Source organism: Vulpes vulpes, chromosome 5 (genome assembly GCF_048418805.1).
Source record: "Vulpes vulpes isolate BD-2025 chromosome 5, VulVul3, whole genome shotgun sequence".
Taxonomy (NCBI): Eukaryota; Metazoa; Chordata; class Mammalia; order Carnivora; family Canidae; genus Vulpes; species Vulpes vulpes.
In genome coordinates this window covers 13,808,911-13,830,515 of record NC_132784.1, presented here as the reverse complement: position 1 = coordinate 13,830,515, position 21,605 = coordinate 13,808,911, and the positions used below count along the sequence as shown (strand labels likewise).

Here is a 21,605-nt window from a genome sequence, read left to right as displayed (position 1 = left end):
ATCTGTGGGCAGAGAGAACTGCATTGGGATCATGAGGAGTGGCCCATTATATACTTTCAAGTTGGGAGGGGGTAAGGGATAATGTAAGTCTCTAAGGAATTTTGGAAGCAACGTTTCCAGGACCTTGGGGGGTGAGGGTCCTATTGTTGGTAAAGGTTATTTATTACTATCTAATAAAACCTGAGTCTTGAGACTCTTTAGATATATATCAGTGGGTCATAGGCTTGGGAGGTGATTGCCAACATGTATCTTGGGGGTTAGAGATAAAAAAAGTTTCCAAAGAGATTTTTATATGTTAAAGTAGATGTACAGGGTCCTGGGAGTCCAGATAAGATTGCATTTAGATCTTAGCAAAGTATTAACATCAAGAAGCTGAGTCTCTAGAGAAAGATCACTCTGCCTGTTTCAAGGACTTGTCAGTGGGCTGTAGGTAGTAAGGAAATTTAATAATTTGTATTATGTCTTTGTTTTCCATATCAACTGCAGTAGAATTTTAGATCTTTAGGATTATGGAACACATGCAACTTTTATGTTCCTTTTGCATGAGATACTCAGTGAAGAGAAGATTTTAATCTGTGTATGTCTTCCTTTTGCCTTCTGGCATCAGTAGACGACCATTCAAGCAGATCTTTGATTATAGGAGTCTGAAGTTAAAGAAAGCTTTTGGTAAACTCCTGTAGGTTTTAACTGAAGAAAGTTAAGAACCACTTACAATGTGGTACTTTGCTGCTGTTATGCAAACAAACCTTCTGGTGACAAGAAATATTTGAAATTCTAGAGAGGGGTGTTTTATTTTCCTCTTGTGTGAATTTTTTTACAAATAATCTAAAGAATGAAATGATCATCAGAAAATTGCTGCTATTCACATTTTAGCTACAAATCAAAAAGACATAATTTAGCTGAGTGGCCATCAACTGCTCCATTATTGAGCCCAGAAAGGGCTTTTTATTACAGGAAGTGCCATTTATAGGATTGACACTTTCATATGAATTAATAATGATTGCTTACAATTATGATGACTTTTAAATAAAGATGGCCTTTATTCTGATTACTTTTTAGGAAAATGCATTTGTTTTGTACACCTGAGTTTATCCTAGTTACCAAGGATTCCAACCATTTTAAGGCAAATATATTTCTCCTGCCAGGTTGGAAAACAAAACAAAACAAAACTCTTCAGAATATATAGATATTTGGAGGGTCTGAAGAACATTCTTCTTGTGACATTGCAATGATAAGTAACTAAATTAACATTTATAAATACATTGAGTAAAAAGTATGTTCTTTGAAGGAGGCAAACAATTAATAGTCTAACACAGAGGCCAGCAAACTTTGTCTTTAAGGGACCAGAGTAAATATTTCAGACTTTGTCAGCCATTTGGTCTGTTGCAGCTATTCAGATCTATAATGATAGTGTGAAAGCATCCAAAGACAAAGATAAGCAGACACACAAACAAATGTGGTTGTGGGCCAAATTTGGTGAGCCCAGGTTTGGTCCACAGCCATAGCTAGAGATTGTGCACCACCGGTCTTGAAGCGGGAGAGCAGATTCTTGTCTCATGGAGTCAAAGAATTAATCTCCAGTACAAAGGAGATTGAGTAAAGAGACAGAAGTTTTTTAGCAAGGATACGGAGAAAGCTCTCAGGAGTGAGAGGCATCTTGACAGGGTAGCCACTGAGGGCTTGTAAGTTTGGTCTTTTATTGAAAGAGAACCAAGGAACCTAAATCCTTTTAACATCTCTATTGATATCACCATTGAGTAAGAACTAATGATAGCACCTTCAATGTCTTACTTCCTTTTTAGGATCCTGTAATTATTTGTTGGTCACAAGTAGCTGTTATAACAAGACCCCATTTCTGGCACTTGGGACATGGTGCTCAGTTTGTTTATTTCTGGTTTCCTTTCATCTCCACATTTTTGGGATTTTTGTGAGCCTGATTCCATGGCCCCCTACCTATCTCTCCTTGCCTAGCCCTGCCTGTCCCTTACTCAGTCTGGCATACTAAACCTACTGTGTGTGTGTGTGTGTGTGTGTGTATCTCCTTGAACAACATGTAGGTTAGAGGTGCTGACCCTCCACACAATCAAAAATGTACATATAATATTTGACTCCCTAAGAACTTAGCTACTAATACCTAGTATTGACTGGAAACCATACCAATAACATAAATTGTCAACTAGCACTTATTTTCTATTTTATATGTATTATAAATACATATAATAAAGTATGTATAATAAAAAAATACATACAATAAAGTAAGCTAAAGAAAACAAAATGTTTTTTAAGAACATCATGAAAGGGATCCCTAGGTGGCGCAGCAGTTTGGCGCCTGCCTTTGGCCCAGGGCGCGATCCTGGAGACCTGGGATCGAATCCCATGTCGGGCTCCCGGTGCATGGAGCCTGCTTCTCCCTCTGCCTGTGTCTCTGCCTCTCTCTCTCTCTGTGTGACTATCATAAATAAATAAAAATTAAAAAAAAAAAAGAACATCATGAAGGAAGATAAAATATGTTGATAATGTTATTGAAAAGCATCTGCATATGACTGGACCTGTGTAGTTCAAACCTGGGGTTGTTCACAGATCAACAGTATGTATAAAGTTTATTTATTGATATGTATATATTCTTATATATAATTTAAATTACATTAAATTTGTTAATTTAATATTAATAACATATTATTTTAGAATACATAATATATAATTTAAATTTAATGCCAGAATATTATTAAAGTAGGTTTCCTAAGTTTAGATTTCCAAGGTAATGTCAAATAAAAATACTGACACTTGTTAAAATAGTAAGGAGGGCTTTATTCATGACTATTATAATAGAGGTAAGACTATGGCAACATGGGGAGAGACTGAACTGAACTCTAAATACCACAAATAAACTGGAGATTTATTGTCAAAGAGCAGAGTGAGAGGGTAGTAGGGAAAATTTACTAAAAAATAAAAAAAGAAAAAAGAAAAGAAAAGAAAATTTACTAAGAGGACCTATTGAGAGTAAGGAATTTTTACTAAACTGGCCTAAGAGGATTCTCCTTATTTGTTGGTTTGTTTGTTCATTTGTTTGTTTATTTATTTATTTATTTATTTATTTATTTATTTAGGAGGATTCTCTTTAAATACATGGCCAAGCACTTAGATTTCAAGGTGTGTGTGTGTGGGGGGTGATGAGGAATTTGATTAGACATTAATGGTGAAGGTATTCTTACCAAAATGACTTGGTAGGATTTGTGCTAAAGGTAGACCAAGGTCGTCAAGGACTAGTCAAGAAGAGCACTCAGAGGAGTCTGGCTGAATTTTGGTCAAGGAGGGAGTCTTTGTCAGTGGTGTTAATACATTTCTAAATAAAGTTGTAACAGTGAAAAAAAAGAAATATGAAAGATAATGAAAAGATTTAGTCTTGTAGCAGAGAAAAATATTTCTTGAGATCCTTCAATGGGATATACACTATACATATCATGCAAATATATATTATATAAAATAGAAGTTTCAAAGTGAAATGCTGGTTCTATCCCCCGATCGCCACCAAGAAATTCATCAAAAAACAAGTGAGTCTGTTGCTGACTTTGGTAGAGGAGATCAAGGTCTTGACAGTGAGTGAGTAGCACATGGAAAGGAGGGTGTGTATGTGGTTTTGGGGATCTGTTTTTTTTTTTTAAGATTTTATTTATTTATTTTTTCCTGAGAGAGAGACAGAGAGAGACACAGGCAGAGGGAGAAACAGGCTCCTCACAGGGAGCCCGATGTGGGATTTGATCCCCGAACCAGAATCATGCCTTGAGCCAAAGGCAGATGCTCAACTGCTGAGTCACCCAGGCATCCCAGGGGGAATCTGTTTTGACAGATCTCTCACTAGCAATGTTGATTGGAATTGGGTGAGTGTGTATGGTAAGAATTTAGGATTGATAAATTCAACGCAGTGAGAGTTTGGAAGAGGATCTCAAATATTAAACAGTAATTTGGCTGAACTATGTATTGTTGTAAGAAAGAGATACTTACTTTAGTGGGCACTGGTTGAACAGTCTATTTTTCAAGTAAATGGGTTTTTGAAAAAGTTCCATGGGGAACTGGGGAGATGAAATGATTTGCAACCTCGTCTTCCTGGTAAGAATTTCCTGACATATTAAAGTTATATTAATGCAGACAGTTGATGGTAAACTCATGTTAATATAGATAGTAAGATGTGTGGGTGTGAATAGTCTCAGTTCTCAAAGGAACATGATGATATTTCTTGAGTTTAGAAAGTAATTGAAAACCCAAAACAACACATCAAAACTAAATAAAAATAGACAGTACTTTTTTAATGAAGTATATGATTAAGTGTTAAATGACTAACATGAAGTTCAGAAAAGAGATTGAATGAGGACTTTAGATGTGTTGGGTTAACGGTGCTTAGAAAAAGACACAGAATCTGGGCAGGACTTGGGCAGTGAGTATCATAAACAAAATAGAATGAGGGTGATGTATAAAATATGTGAACAAGTGTAAACAACAGATGATCTGGGCTACTTTAGGTTGTCGGGTGATAATAACTATGTAAATAAATATATGTTGACGCCAAGTAGTGGGTAACCTGAGTGCCAGTCTTTCATTTCATAATTTATTAATAGCAAACAATGAGTCTTTTTGGTGCATATGACGAAATGCAAAATGTTGTTTAGAATGTGTAAGACTATGTAATTAGTATAAATTGGAGGCTTAGAGAGAATGGAAAAAATTAAAACAATCTCCGAAGCAAAAGGTTGTAAAGAAAAATATTAATATAGGAAGTGAAGAGATAATCTATATGGAACTTTGAGGGAGGGTATATCCATAAATATAAGGAGTGTAGTTTTAGTCCACTGACTTTTATATACCTGCAAGATATTTATGTGATCTAGCATAGAACTGAAAATACAAAACTGACATCTGGGTGGGATCAGAACCTGAGTTGAAAGTTTAAGAATCAATATAGGAAAGTCTGATTAGAAAGGATCACTCAGAGAATAGCAATTGGAAATTAAATAAATAAAGCTCAGAGCTGAGCTTGGAAGGATGTCTGTTTTGTAAGCAAGGAAGGAAGTTAGGACGTACTCAAATTTTGAGGAAATAATTCCAGGGCAAAGCGATGGTTCAAAGTCAGAAAAGATGATTTTAAAATCTTTGTGTAGTTAATCATTATCACACACTGTAAAATCAAGGGAGGTGGGAAGAAAGGTTGGAGGAAGAGCATATTGGACTTGATTTTTGCAGGCCGGTGGTAATGTTGGAAGTTTGCAAGTTCAGTAGAGTGAGGACACAGCTATAGTGCCGGGAAATACTAAGAATAGTATGTAAGGAAGACACACAGAATGACACAGAAACATTATGTAGAGGGTTTATTGAAGGTTCCTGTGAAGGGAGACAAAAATCCTGGGAGAGAGCAAAAGAGCTGAATGGAGCTGATTATCATCGTCATCATCATTATTATATTATTGTTACTATTATTAATATTGAAAATAAATATATACACTATGAAAAGCACTAGTAGCTGGCAAGAGGTACCAGATATTAAAGATATTCAAGAGTTCAGAGCATAGTGGTTTGGCTACAAAAGAGAAAGATTACCTCATTCTAGAAGTCTGGAGAAAAAGGAATAAGTATAGGATGTGTTTTTGAGGTTGACAGGATAGTGAAGCCATTCAGATGTCCTTGGTTTTCACAGGTAAATACATGACAGGCTTGGGGCTCTTCAAAAAGTGAGGACAGTTTTGTACGCTTGTGAGCAGTTCATCAGGAGAGATGAATGAGGGATCTGCTGCGTTTCAGAGATGATTACCTCAATATTCCAGACTGGCCCTTGAATGTTTGATGATTAAATCTTAACTTGATATTTAACAAATTCTTTCAAAAAGCATTTTAGTTTTTCCTGTGATAATCATTTCATGATATTATTTCACTGGTTTTAAATTTTGTTCAGTTTATTGCTTATGAGTTAAAACTGTATCAGATGCTGTGGAGTTTTCATTTTAGATATCAAAAACAGATTTTTTAAAAACAGATTTTTTTAAAATGAAGGTCGCATTTGAATTAACATCTCCCAAATAATTTATTTGCCAAGCTTTTTTTTTTTCAATTTTTGAAAACTCTCTTTATAGATAGATGGTATATTTTGTTTTGAACTATCCAAAGCAAATATCCAAAGCAAATTATCATGTCAAAATTGAATGCATACTTACATTATCAGATTTTCTGTTATCAGCAGAAAAACAATGTCTTTATATGGACATGCATGGGAGGTGAATTTTGTCTGTTGTTAACCCTAAGTATAACCTGTTAATCGGAGCTGAGTTTATTATCTACTGCAGTTGTGGAGGATATTTTGACAGTCTTAGAATGTCTAGAAACAGGAGCTGGTTGGGTGGGTGTGGGGAGGTAAGTGTAGGGCTAGGGATCTGGGATTGAGTGGTGAAGACAGTCTTTCAATATGAGAATGAGTTTGGAGTTGGGCACATCTCATGATGTAGTAGCTTAGGATTGGTGGACAGAGAGGCAGGCATCTTGAAGTTAGCATTAAGGAAAGAGGTGCTTGATAATTAAGAAATTTGCTCCATTTCAAGAGCCTATTACTCAGGTAAATTAATTTTCGTTAAGTTCCTGAAAACATTGTTTGTATATCTTTACACTTATTTTCATGGGCAAGAATTAGTAGTAACTCAAAATAAAATATTGTGGATGTAGGCTGCTTTGATTCTTGGTCCTGACATTTGAGGTGGATGTAGAGGCTAATTTCATTAGCAATTTGAGAATTGAACTGTTCTGTGAAGTGCTTTACTTATCTGCTTTGTATTGAAGAGGTAGAAAATAAAAGATCACATTTACCTGAGTGATCTTAACCTAAAACATACTACTATGTTTTCGCTTTCTTTAGACACATTAAGGAAAAGGGGGGGTAGACAGAAATTACAGTGATAATAATAATTTAGGGAGACAGATACTAAACATACTTTCTTGGAGCTCAGGATGGAGAGGATAGATGGTGATTCTGTCTTGTTACACCTTTTCATTTCAAAAAACTAACTGAATCAAATATGTGTTCAGGATAATTGACTCTTAACTTTCAATGAGCTGAAAAGGAAGAAAGATTATTTAATCAAAGTACTGTGTAGACATGCCTAATATTGTGTTTTAAGAATATTTCAAGTATACCTACCTTAATCTTCCTGGGTTAATGTACTTTATTCATTGCACTTATTCACTAGTATTTCATTACCTAATATTAAGCAAAATATGACATGAAAATTTTGAAATATAGTTCCAGAAAGTAATTTATTAATGCAGTAACAGGAGTATCAAAATGGTAGATTCCACTAGTGATTGTAAATCAAACAGTAAAGTAGGATAAATATGAGACCCAGAAGACCACATTTTAAAGACCAGAAAATAAAATTAAACAGAATTAATAAAGGCAGATATTAGATGCTTTTAAAATAATTCATGCAGAAATCTGTATTAAATTTTAAGCTACGGAGTTACACTTGAATTAAAAACGTTTCTTCTTCTAATTCAGCATTAGGAATCTAATAGGAAAATTTGCAAATGTGCAGATCTAAAGGTATTTATAAATCCCAAATCTCTGTACATTTTTTCAAGTCTAAATAATTCAGCAAGATTTACTTTTAAAATATTAAACATAGTTTTTATCTTCTCAAATAAGCTTTGCTTCCTTCTACTTTGGGTCTAAGGAAAACAAAAGTTAATTACCCTCTTTCTAAATCTGATTCAATCCATCATTGGCTTAGAGTTTCCTCTTACTGTGAGACTGTGGGGCCATGTGTTACTCATCCTTACCATTAAAGATGAACCATCATACATACTGCAGATGCTCTCTGAGCTCTTCTTCCTCCCTAAGTCCACAGACTTCATCCCTGTTTGAGATTCTTCTTTTTTTTCAAGATTTTATTTATTTATTCATGAGAGACAAAGAGAGGCAGAGACACAGGCAGAGAGAGAAACAGGCTCCATGCAGGGAGGCTGACGTGGGAACCGATCCTAGGTCTCCAGGATCACGCCCTGGGCTGAAGGCGGCACTAAACCGCTGAGCCACCAAGGCTGCCCCCTGTTTGACATTCTACGATATGCTTCCCCCTTAGCAGAAGAACCACTCATTGATGGCTTTTGGCTTTATTTTCCTTCACTGTGCAGTAGAAGGGGTAAAGTCCTTTTTCTCTTAATTTATAGTGAAAATATTACAAGGATGACTTGTTAAGACATGCTCTTTGGCTCTTCTTGCTAATCAATGATGGCAGTTTCCTTTAGTATCTAGAAGTGATCCAGAACTGAGAATATGAAGAAAAATAACAGAAGTCTTGATTGATTGAATCTTGATTGAGTCTTGATTGAGATCATACTCATTTTTTCAAGCAACAGTAATTGAGAGCTCAAAGACAGAAGACCAGAATTAGCTGGCAAAACCAAATGAGTAACACAGGTGACCAGTGTTGCTATTGAGCTGTGATCAGAAGTACAGGATAGGAAAGAAAGGGAGAAGAGGAAAGAAATATAAATCAAAATAAGTATTTATTCTTTGTGTAGAGCTCAGATTTGTTTTACATCTCTAGAATAGACAACAGGTAAAGTTAATGATAGGAGAACCTAGTTTATTTATAGCTGATTCAGTTCAGAAGGTGATAGAGGGCCTTATTTTAAATATCACATACAACTGCCTTTCTGCCCATATAGTCCACTTCAGATAGTAACTTGAAAATCTTTTTTGTCTATTTTCCTCCTTTTTTAAACCACTGTTTGTTTTTCCCAACCCAACATGTCATTGTCCTTATTGAGCTCAAGAACTACTGGCTTCCTGTGCCATCTATAACTTTAATAGGAGAGTAATTTCTAGATATAGCTTTTTGTAATATTGAAATAACTAGAGAACAAATCAGAAAAGCTTATTCTGATAAAATTGTATCTTGTTTAACTTCATTTATTGTGGATAGTGGACCCAGACTGCTTCAACATTGCCTATCTTCCAAGAATGGACAGAGGATTAGGGAGATGCAATATCATGCAAAAGGTTAGAATTGAGTAAAACTGGAAAGAAGATTATCATAAAACAAGAAAAAGCACTCAAGTCTTCTTTTATTTGGGTATCTTCCCTTTAACACACACACATACATGTGTGATATGTAATATATATGTATTTCTATGTGTAATATATAATATGTATGATGTATAAAATTATGTATATATGTGTAATTTATACACATATGTGTAATATAATACATATATATGCATATAATATGTATTATATATTGATCAACTACTTTGACCAAGAAGCAAAAGATTTTCTTTAAGTTAGAAGATAAAAACTGATGACTACTTAATGTTCCAGCCAGTATAATTCTTTACATGGGCATTACATTATTTATATCATGTTTACAAATAATTGAATTTATTTGTCTTCATACTGGGCATATCTCTCTTCTACCCAAAAGCAATAACTCCTCCTTATCATGGGGTACATTCATATTTCTTTCATTTTTTTTATTCAGGTTGAAAATATTTATTTTTTTAAAGATTATTTACTTATTTATTCATGAGAGACACACACACACACACAGAGAGAGAGAGAGAGAGAGAGAGAGAGAGAGAGGCAGAGACATGCAGAGGGAGTAGCAGGCTCCATACAGGGAGTCCGATGTGGGACTCGATCCCAGACCCTGGGATTACTCCCTGAGCTCAAGGCAAGTGCTCAAGCACTGAGCCATCCAGGCGTCCCTCAGGATGAAAATATTTAGATCCTCTTACACCCATATTATTAATTTAAAAAAAGGTCATTATATTAAATTAGCTTATTTAGGTAATTTCTAAGTCATCATCTATGCACCTTCAGGGGGAAAGAAATAAAATAGCATTTTTCAGCAAAGATTGGGATATTTCTTTTATATTCATTTAGGGAGGAGAACATTGAATCTACTATAAATATTTAGCTTGTTTAATTTTTTTCTAAGTTAGATGAATGTGAAAATGAATATATATGTATATTTAACTCCCGAGTATCCTCTCTGGTAGTTTTACCTTCTGTTGATACTTTTAGTCTGAGGTATTCTTTTTTTTTAAGATTTTATTTATTTATTTGAGAGAAAGAGTGAGCACAAGTGGGGGGAGAGGCAGAGGGAGAAAGACAAGCAGACTCCCCACAGAGCAGGGAGCCCTACTCAGGGCTAGATCCAAGGACACTGAGTTCATGACCTGAGCCAAAGTCAGATGCTTAACTGACTGAGCCACCCAGGAATCCATGAGGTATTCTTTTTTTCTTTTATAAGATTTTATTTATTTATTTATTCATGAGAGAGAGAGAGAGAGAGAGAGAGAAGCAGGCTCCACGCAGGGAGCTCAATGCGGGACTCGATCCCAGAACCCCAGGATCATGTCCTGGGCCGAAGGCAGGCGCTAAACCACTGAGCCACCCAGGGATTCCCTCCATGAGGTATTCTTAAGAAGATTTAATTTGCTGACAAATGTGGCTGAATTGAACTCAAATATATATAAAATCAACAATTAGCCAGAAGCAATGCAATTATTTAAAATGAAGACGTCAAAAATCAAATAAGATACAATAAAATAATAAAATAAAATAAAAACATCATTTTCCTAAAGTTGACAGAGAGGTAGCAATGGCATGCTAACTAACAGTCTCAGAGATTTTGATCTGTGATCACACAAGCCAGGTAAAATATCAGGGACAAATTTCCTAAGGAGGAAGGTTGGAAAGGAATTGAGAAGTGGTAAGACTGGAAACAGCAAAAAGTCTGCATGAGGATGGTCTGGTAGGAGTAGCTCAGAATTGTGTGGAGTTATGGTAAACTGGCAGCCCTTGTTGTCAATTTAACTAGATCATGATTCAGTAACAGTGCCTTGGAAATGGGAGGCACTTCTTTGCCCCTTCTTTCCATCACACAGTGGGCAGCAGATTTTCCATATTTTAATTAATTTTCAGTTGTTAAACCAGAAACCTGAGTGGCCCTTTCACTAACCCTGTCTTCACTGTACAATAGACCATGTGCTAGCCAGGCTTCTTGATCGTTGAAGATTAATGTGAGCCAAGTACAAAAATTTGCTCAGGTTATTAAAGGCTAACAATGATTGTTCTAATGTGCCTGCTTATTATGCACATTTTCTCCTTTATAGTTTATTATATTACCTAGTCAATCTGTTTGTCAATTGTTAATATCTTTGTTGTTGCAGATACAGATGTGGTGTATAAAAGCGAGAATGGACATGTCATTAAACTGAATATAGAAACAAATGCCACCACATTATTATTGGAAAACACAACTTTTGTAAGTAATGAAAGATTAATTACTTTATGCATTTCAGTATTGTTTAGAATGCTCTCTCGGTGCTCATAACTTTTTTCTTCTTCAGCTTCAGCACCTGCAACACATTTCAGGTAAAAAGTTAGGGTTCAGCACATCATTAGAATCAGTACATCTATTAATAGGAAATGCCCATGTGACCATCTGCTTCATGTCTCCCCATTTATCTTCATATCTCCCCTTTTTAGTCAATGAATAAATAGTTCCAAAAATAAAATATCACTACAATGGAAATTTTTTCCAGTATTTCCTATGTAAGGTTACTCATATGAATGTCAAGATTAAAAAAAAAAAAACTAACACAAGTTACCACAATTTTTTTCTTACTCTTTATTTTTCATTCTTTTTGACTTCCAACTTTGTTGTAGTTTTCTGGATCAATCAGAAGGCAGGCTTTCTAAAACTGGCCTTCTGCTGATTTGATGAATTTTAGTTTTATAACATAGGCTTCTATCATCATTTCACTGGTTAGCCTGACAATGTTTAAGTAATAGAATATATTTATTTGTTCTTACAAGAGAATATGAATTTTGTCTTTCATGTAAATTCAGGCTTCTTAAGTTTGGATTTAACTATGATTATCTACAGGGCAAGTATTAATGAATTAACTTTTGCAGATATTCAAACTTTAGCTGTCAAACACCACGGGAAAATAGTGCACAGTTTATTCACTCATGGTTTTATATAATGAAAGGTTCAATATATTGCCTATTAAATAATTTCCTATGACACAGAGAAAACATACTCCAAGGCCTAAGAGGATCTTCCATGCAAATTAAATCAGTGAGCAAATCATCAGCTACTTTTTTTTTTTTATTTCTACTTCTACATTTGGAATAGGCTTCTAGACTTCATGTTTATTATAAAATGGCTGGTTAGGTGAAAGAGATAGAATGGAAACTTCTGTTGTTTGGTGGTTTTATATATTAAGAAAAAATGGTCATTGATATCAGGAAATGCTTTTATAGTTATATATCTATTAGTCTAAATTAAACCAAACAGCTGATGCATTTTAGTAATTAGGGCAGCAACTGACACAATAAGGACATTTTGTTTTTAAACTAATTGGTTAATTCATAGATATTAGAAAAATAGCTACCCTGAATGCAACTCTTGATGGCCCTTGTAGAATGTTGAGAATATAGAAGCCATATTGCTCACTTTCTAAAAATTTGGATTTCCTTGGGGCAGATAATACTAATTCTATTGAAAAAGCTTAATAAGTAGTATAGAACAGTATATATTGTTTCTTAATTATTTTTTTAAGATTTTATGTATTTATTAATGAGAGACACAGAGAGAGAGAGGCAGAGACACAGGCAGAGGGAGAAGCAGGCTCCATGCAGGGAGCCTGATGTGGGACTTGATCCGAGACTCAATTCTTAGACTCCAGGATCATGACCTGGGCGGAAGGCAGGCGCTAAACCTCTGAGCCACCTATGCTGCCCTTTTGTTTCTTAATTAGATGGTCCTTTGAGGTATTGGAGAAAAGGCTAAGGAATCATCAAGAGATGTTGAAATGAATGGAAAAAAAGCCCTCAGTAGGACAGAAGGCAGAAAGCAGGAATTGGTAATGAGGAGAGGATATGCTAATGATTTGCCCATTAAAGTCAATATGAATTGATTTTCAATAAAATTAGTTTTGGGGAAGAAACAAAATACATTTCTTATTTTGTATGTTTTTTTTTAATCATAAAGTATCATTTTTGAGGTGTAGTATAGGCCTTCAATGGCCAAGGATTTTAAGTTGGATTTGGACACTCAGTACCTGAATATTCAGCTATGTGACTATTTCTTGCTGATCATTCACTTTTTTACAGTTTAATGGAGTCTTCATTATAAAAAAACCGTAAACACAGATTATGTTTTTTTTTCAACATTTATTCCTTGCTTTCTTACACTCTATGATACATCAAAAAATAAACAAAAACAAATAAAACCTTGTGGCTTTAGTCCATTATCCCAGTGGTTTTGTTGCTATCTCATACCACCTCCAGCTCATCTTATTCATGTGCTGTTAATACCATTTTATCTTTGTGCCTGTGTGTTTAATCTTTTTAAATCCTTCAGAGGTCTATTTCTACTCTCTTCTATGTAGGCAATGACTCTTAATTACCACAGAGTCATATTTAGCAAATATTCTAATTTACTGATCTTTTAAGATTCATAGTTTCCCTAAAGACATTTATCTCACAACACAGATAATTAAACAATTTATAAGTCCTAGAGGTATCAGAATTCACTGGGGGTAGTGGGATGCATGGATAAGGGATTGGAGTGTGGTATATATTTGCAACCAGTTAACTTTAAACTGTAAAACATAGGGATGCCTGGGTGGTTCATAGTTGAGCGTCTGCCTTTGGCTCAGGGCGTGATCCTGAAGTCTCGGGTGGAGCCCCGCATTGGGCTCCCTGCCTGAAGCCTGCTTCTCCCTCTGCCTGTGTCTCTGCCTTTCTTTCTCTGGTCTCTCATGAATAAATAAAATCTTTTTAAAAATCTGTAAAAATAAACAATACAAATACCATGATTCCACATCTCTACAGAGGAACTCATTTAATCATTTCCCCCCCACTCCAAGATAGCATACTTAAATATAGTTGTATTTTCAAAGCTCATGCTAGGCTAAAATCTGGATTTGCTTTCTCTCCAAGGCCACTCTGCTTGAAAAAATCTCTTACCAGAGCATAAGGATTTTATTCATACTGCAATTTTTTTCATTGAGCAATTATCAATATTTTAATTAGAATCCTAGTTAATTGGCTAAATCACTATAAAAGCTGTGTAATAAAAGTGCCAAATCAATTAAGAAAATAAACTATTTATTGATAGAAGTGTGATAACAGAATAGCCTATTATTTAGTGGGACATATTTTTCTAAAATGTAACAGTTTATTTTAATAATTAAGATAACACCACATTGTCATTTCTCCTCTTAAAATCATTTTAAATATGAATAGTGGGTACTTTTAGCTATATAATCATGGTTAACAGACTCTATGATTAACAGTAATATTGGGCATGGCTGTCAAAAATAAAACAAAAGTAAATCGTTTTCCTGAAATAATTGTCTTAAGGCTTCTTTTGGATTGAAGATAGGTGGATTTCTAATGAAGGAGGAAATTGAAGGGTATATAACTTTTTGAAGAGGAGTTATGCAAAAGAAGTGGTTTAGCCCCAAAACTGCTCTTAATCATTTCTAAGTGTTTGAAAATGTTATCTCTTAAAGCCAGAACTATTTCAAACAAAAGCTCATTCACAGTGACATAATGAGGAAATGTTTCATAAGTATTAGCTGTATGTACTCTTTCTGCTGTCAGTAAATTGAAAATCACCAGTGGTCTGAGCAGAAAACACCAGAAGCCATAAACAGTTCTATCGAATCACTTTTTGAAATTAGAAGGAAATTAGAAACATGTATCTAATGCACTAATATGGAAATGGGTGACTGATGGGTAAGACTCTTACATCTTTTTGATTCTGAAAATCTACAAGCTTTTAAAAACATGCTATAAAAATAGCCCAGAACAGAGGGAAGAAATTCATATTTGGCGGCAGAATGATTCCAAAGAAATGTTAGCTACACATTTTGGCGGCCCAATTGTCTTTTTGTAGGCCATTCTTAGATAGTAGATTTGATTAGAACCAGGGAGAATTTATTGACTTAGGCATAGAGATAGCATTTGTAGGTTTGCATGCCACTGTAATGTTTATATTTATTTATTTATTTATTTATTTATTTATTTATTTATTTATTTATTTTTTCTTTGTTCTGCCACTGTGTATGTGTGGGTGCGGGGAATGGATCCAACTCTTTTTTTTTTTTTTTTTTTTCCCACCATGAAATCAATCAAGGAACTTATTTTCTGATTCATGTTTAAGGAAATAGGTGCCCTATGGAAAAAATTCTGTGGTACCAATAAATACTTATTGGATAAAGGCACTCAAAATTTCACCTCTTATTTCATCCCTTAAAATTTGAAATAAAGATAAGAAGGGCACTTGTGATGAGCACTGGGTATTGCATGTAAGTGATGAATCAATAAATTCTATACCTGAAACTAATAATACACTGTATGTTAACTAACTGGAATTTAAATAAAAACTCAAAAAATGAACTTACAAAACGTTATTAGAAAGTTCTGACTGGACAAGTGACTTTACATGTTGGCTATAATTATGGAGACTTTGTTATTTTTTTTAAGATCCGACTTTGGCAGTATGTGTTGGTATCTCCGTAGTAATGACATCAGTAGTGTGACCAATATTGATTGGCCAGTGAAGTCACAGGAACTGCACATTTACCCAGTTCCTGTGTGCACAATACAGTTTCTTTATTTAGACTAGTGATTCTCAGTCGGGGGTAATTTTGCCATCAGGAGACATTTGGCAACTCTGGATATATTCTTGATTGTTATGGCTGGTGAGGTGGAGTGTGCCATGGGAATCTAGTGAATAGAGGTCAGAGATGAGATTAAACATTCTAAAATGCACAAGACAGCTCCTTACAACAACAACAAAAAAGTTACCTGGCTGAAAATGTCAATGGTGCCAAATTTGCAAAATCCAATTTGAGGCAGGGATACCAAGGGAACCCAAGATGATTCAAAGGTAGTTTTTTAATGGGTGAGATCAAAGCAATGGTTCTTTTTGTCAGAGAAGACTTTAAGCTGTGGCTTCTGGCTTCATTTTCTTGAGACATGTTTCTTCTTTTTATAGATAGATCTCTAAAGAAGACCAGCAAACATGAATATAATCACATAGCCTTGGATTTCTCCTCTCTAGATAGTGTAGAGTATAGGCTAAAAGTATGGCCCTAGTTTTCTTATAGTTTTCTGGAGATACTTCTAATTGAGATATTTTGTTGTTGTTCAGACAAGTTGGTATCACTTACTGAAATTATCCACTCCTTTGACCAAAAAAACCAAGTGATTTTCTTTAAGTTAGAGGATAAAAACTGATGACTACATAGAGTTCCAGCCAGTGTAATTCTTCTCATGGGCATTACGTTATTTATAAATAATTGAATTTATTTGTTTTCAGACAGGACATAGCTGTCTTCCACCCAAAAGCAATAACTACTCCCTACAATTGGATACATTCATATTTTTTCATGTTTTTATTATTCAGCTTGAAAATATTTAGATCCTCTTACACCCATATTATTCATTCTTAAAAGGATCATTATATTTAATTAGTTTATTTAGGTAATTTGCAAGTCTTAGTCATCAAAGAAGTGTTGAACTTTACATATACCATCTATGCACATTCAGGGGAATAGAAATAAGGTAACATATTTTTCAGCAAAGATTAGAATATTTTGTTTATATTCATTTAGGAAAGAGAACATTGAATCTACCATGAATATTTAGCTTGTTTAAAATTTTTCTAAGTTAGATGAATGTGAAAATGAGTTTTTGCATAGTTTTAACCTGGCAGTCTCTTCAAGGACAAATCTAAAGTGTGCGAACAGATACTCTTTTCTCCATATGTTTGCAAGTGTGACATGATTACTCTACAATTCCGTAGTTATTCTTACAGTTCCGCATAGGTGAGAAAGACTCAAAGAGAGACCATTCCATAATCTGTTTCACCCTTAATTAGCAGTGTGAATGATCCAGGAAACAGATGCTACAAACAAATTTACTCACCGGGATAAAGTATTTTGGATGGTATAATCATTTTTGTCCTCAGTAGTGCTGTTACTAATAAAACCATATCAATGGCTCCATTAATTGTTATGAAGATTCTTGAATGTCATCCTTGACAGAAATCAAAATTTCCTAAATAATACATCTAAAGTCTCTGTTGTGGGGATCCCTGGGTGGCGCAACGGTTTGGCGCCTGCCTTTGGCCCAGGGCGCGATCCTGGAGACCCGGGATCGAATCCCACATCAGGCTCCCGGTGCATGGAGCCTGCTTCTCCCTCCGCCTATGTCTCTGCCTCTCTCTCTCGCTCTGTGACTATCATAAATAAATAAAAAATTAAAAAAAAAAGTCTCTGTTGTATGGAATAAAACACCACTTTCTATTAAACATCTTTTATTTAACTCTTTGAAAAAGAGCTTGTTTCAACTATATCTAATATATCCTCTTAAACATGTGCAATAAAATTACTACAATTCCAGTATGCTTCCTTCAAGATTCTTATTTAGAATCCCTGGGGCTGTGAATGTAAATTGCTTTGTTTTGTGTCAGATAGAATGAGAAGCTAGCTGGCAGCCAGATTTATTGCAATTAATTACAATTATTTTAAAATTCAGCTTCCTGGGAGGTCAGTGCTCTGAATTATATCTAGGACCAATCAGTCTGTTTTGAGCAGTTCAAGGCTCTGATTATATGTCCTTGACCATCTGATGAATATTTCTTTCATTTTCTTTCACGGGAATTTTATATTTGACTACCTACCATTCATGGAGAGCCAATTAGACATTTAAAAAAATATTAATAGTGAAATATCCAGATTCTTCTATTAATTCATGGTGGAATTTGAACAAGAAAAATGCATTTTAAGAGACCTTAGAAAGTTTCCAAGCTGATGATACAGGGATTCTTTTTCTTCTCTTCTCTTCTCTTCTCTTCTCTTCTCTTCTCTTCTCTTCTCTTCTCTTCTCTCTCTTCTCCTCTCCTCTCCTCTCCTCTCCTCTCCTCTCCTCTCCTCTCCTCTCCTCTCCTCTCCTCCTTTCCTCTCCTCTCCTCCTTTCCTCTCCTCTCCTCTCCTCTCCTCTCCTCTCCTCTCCTCTCCTCTCCTCTCCTCTCCTCTCCTCTCCTCTCCTCCTCTCCTCTCCTCTCCTCTCCTCTCCTCTCCTCTCCTCTCCTCTCCTCTCCTCTCCTCTCCTCTCCTCTCCTCTCCTCTCCTCTCCTCCCTTCCCTTCCCTTCCCTTCCCTTCCCTTCCCTTCCCTTCCCTTCCCTTTCCTTCCTTCCTTCCAGTTTCAGAATACCTTGGTCTATGCAGCTTTGCTAATAGAGAAGTATGCATTATAACTTTGTAACCATTTATAGTAAAGAGTACAGATATTTTCATAGTACACTGGGAATATAGTAGTTCAGTTTGTTTATGGAACATAATGTAGGGTATTCAGCATTCAGCAAACACTAAATGATAATGGAAGCCGATTACAGAGTTAGTAACTACTCTACGTTTGATATTCTTCCTTCCCCTTAAAACTTACAGAACTTTTTCTCCCTGTTTTATAATGTTGTTGCGCGTCATTGTTAAAATGACTCATCATATCTTAGCTTATTGATATTATTAATTCATTTATCAACAAATGATTTCACCTCTGGTATATATCAGATAAAATTCTAGGTTCTGGTGATACCTGTTGAACAAGGAAGGCTTGTCAAACCAACCACAAACACTCAAATTCTCAATATAAGCAATTGCAGCTGATACTAAGTCCTTGGGGAAAAATGTAGCAAGGAGTGAAAATTAGAGAAGTTTCAGGACCCCGGAAAGGTCCACTGTGGAGGCAACATTACAAGGTCAGGTTCAAGAGTTTTGTAGGCTCAAAGAAGAATAATTACAAAAAAACTTGGGTGGGAACTGCATAGATCTATTTTAAGAACAGGAAATATTTTAAAAAAAAAGAATAGGAAATATTGTAATGAGGAATGTAGAGGATGAACCCAGTAGAATAACTATGAGAAAAATTATGTTGAGTTTTATAGGCCAAGGTTTTGTTTTATAAACAGTAGGCACACTTTGAAGAAAGTGGCTATATCTAAGTCACATTTTAAAAGAATGTTCTCTGCTTTTGAGGAATAAATTCTAGGGATGTTAAAGTAGAAATTATAGACCACTTTGAGGACTACAGCAATGGTATTTCTGTCAATGAGAGAATATTTAGGGCTTGAACTAGAATGGACTAACAGAAAAAAAATGCTAAGTATGTGGTTCAAGGATTTGTTTGAGGATAGAGTGGACGGGTCTCTATCTAATTGCTTTGTATCTTTCAGACATAGAGGAATCAACATTGTGTGTTAGGTTTTTACATGGCATTAAGTCATCATTTCTATTTTAATGTTTTCCAACTAATCTTGACATTAGACTCTATTTGGTTTTCAGTTGATGTATGTGTATGTATACATTTTTTTTTTGTATATAACAGTACAATAAAGGAATTTTTGAGTCTTGGTTGAAAAAGATTTGCAATGAAATTAGGAAGTTTACATAGAATGTAGAAATTCAATCCATCATCTCCTGGATGTTAAAAGTGTACTATTTTTCAAAAGTACTGTTTTAATTATAATTATTTGGATCATTCAGTACTTTTTTAAGTTTTTATTTAAATTCCACTTAGCATACAGCATAATATTAGTGTCAGTTGTACAGTACAGTGATTCAACACTTCCATACATCACTGGTGCTCATTACAACAAGTGCCATCCTTAATTCCCATCACCTAATTTTACCTGTCATTCCACACACCTCTCCTTTGGTAATCATCAGTTTGTTTTCTATAGTTAAGTGTCCATTTCTTGGTTTTCCTCCTTTTCTCACCCCCCCCCCATGCTCATTTGCTTTGTTTTTTATTTTTATTTATTTTTTAAAAAAGGATTTTATTTATTTATTCATGAGAGACACAGAGAAAGGGAGGCAGAGACACAGGCAGAGGGAGAAGCAGGCTCCATGCAGGGAGCCAGAGGTGGGACTCGAACCCGGGACCCCAGGATCACGCCATGTGCCGAAGGCAGACGCTCAACCGCTGAGCAACTCAGGCATCCCATCATTTGCTTTGTTTTTTAAATTCTACATATGAGTGAAATCACATGGTATTTGTCTTTTTCTGACTGCCTTATTTTGCTTAGCATAATACTCTAGCTCCATCCATGTCATTGCAAATGGCAAGATTTCATTTTTTTAAGATTTCATTTTTTTATGAATGAGTAATATTCCATTGTATGTATATACCACATCCTCTTTATCCAGTGATCAGTCAGTGAATACCTGGACTGTTTCTGTAATTTGGCTATTGTAGATAATATTGTTATAAACATTGGATGCACATATCCCTTATAACTAGTATTTTTGTATTTTTTGAGTAAATACCTAGTAGTGTGGCTCCTGGATCATAGGGTAGTTCTATTTTGAACTTTTTGAGGAACTTCGATGTTGTTTTCCAGAGTGGCATTTACATTCCCATCAACAAGGCAGAAGGATTCCCCTTTGTCCACATCCTCACCAACACCTGCTGTTTCTCGTATTGTTGATTTTAGCCATTCTGACAGCTGTGAGGTGATATTTCATTGTAGTTTTGATTTGTTCTTTCCCTGATGATCAATCAGTATGTTGAGCCTCTTTTCCTGTGTCCATTGGCCATCTGATGTCTTCTCTGGAAAAATGTCTATTCATGTGCTCTGTTCATTTTTTAATTGGATTATTCATTTTTTGGATGTTGAATTGTATAATTTCTTTATGTATTTTGGATGTTAACCCTTTATCAAATATCTTTTCCCATTCCGTCGGTTGCCTTTTACTTTTGGTGATTGCTTCCTTTGCTATGTAGAAGATTTTTATTTTGATAAAGTCACAAAGTTTATGTTTACTTTAATTTCCCTTATCTCAGGAGTCCTATCTAGAAAGAAGTTGCTATGACCCATGTCAAAGAGGTTACTGCCTGTGTTCTCTAGGATTTTTATGGTTTCATGTCTCACATTTAGGTCTTTAATCTATTTTGAATTTCTTTTCATGTATGATGTAGGAAAGTGTTCCAGTTTCTTTGTTTTGCATGTTGCTGTCCAGTTTTCCCAATACCATTTGTTGAAGAGACTGGCTTTTTCTCACTGCATATTCTTTCCTGCCTTGTTGAAGATTAATTGAACATATAGTTGTGCGTTCATTCCTGAGTTTTCCATTCTTGTCTATTGATCTGTATGTCTATTCTTGTGCTAGGGCCATACTGTTCGATTACTACAGCTTTGTAATATAACAACGTCTGAAACTGTGATGCCTCCAGCTTTACTCTTCTTTTCCAATGTTATTTTGTCTATCTAGGATCTGTTGTGGTTCCATATAAATTTTAGGATTGTTCATTGTAGCTCTGTTGATAATGCTGTGGGTATTTTGATAGGAATTGCATTAAATGTGCAGATTGTTTTGAGTAGATAGACAATTTTGCAATATTCTTCCAATACAAGAGCATGGAATGTTTTTCCATTTCTTTATTTCATCTTTAATTTCTTTTATCAGTGTTTTGTAGTTTTCAGAGTACAGGTCTTTAACCTCTTTGGTTAGGTTTATTCCTAGGTATCTTATGGGTTTT

At 35.0% G+C, this 21,605-nt stretch overlaps 1 protein-coding gene across 6 annotated transcripts in view; it reads left to right on the top strand.

Annotated features, from left to right (window-relative positions):
• The window catches only part of DPP10 (dipeptidyl peptidase like 10), a 1,540,096-nt gene that overhangs the window by 1,231,176 nt on the left and 287,315 nt on the right, over window positions 1-21,605 (top strand). For all 6 annotated transcript variants that reach the window (XM_072757585.1, XM_072757584.1, XM_026015550.2 and 3 more), the window contains one exon: window positions 11,212-11,306. In XM_072757585.1, the coding sequence (XP_072613686.1) occupies window positions 11,212-11,306 (95 nt within the window). The remainder of the gene's footprint in view (window positions 1-11,211; window positions 11,307-21,605) is intronic.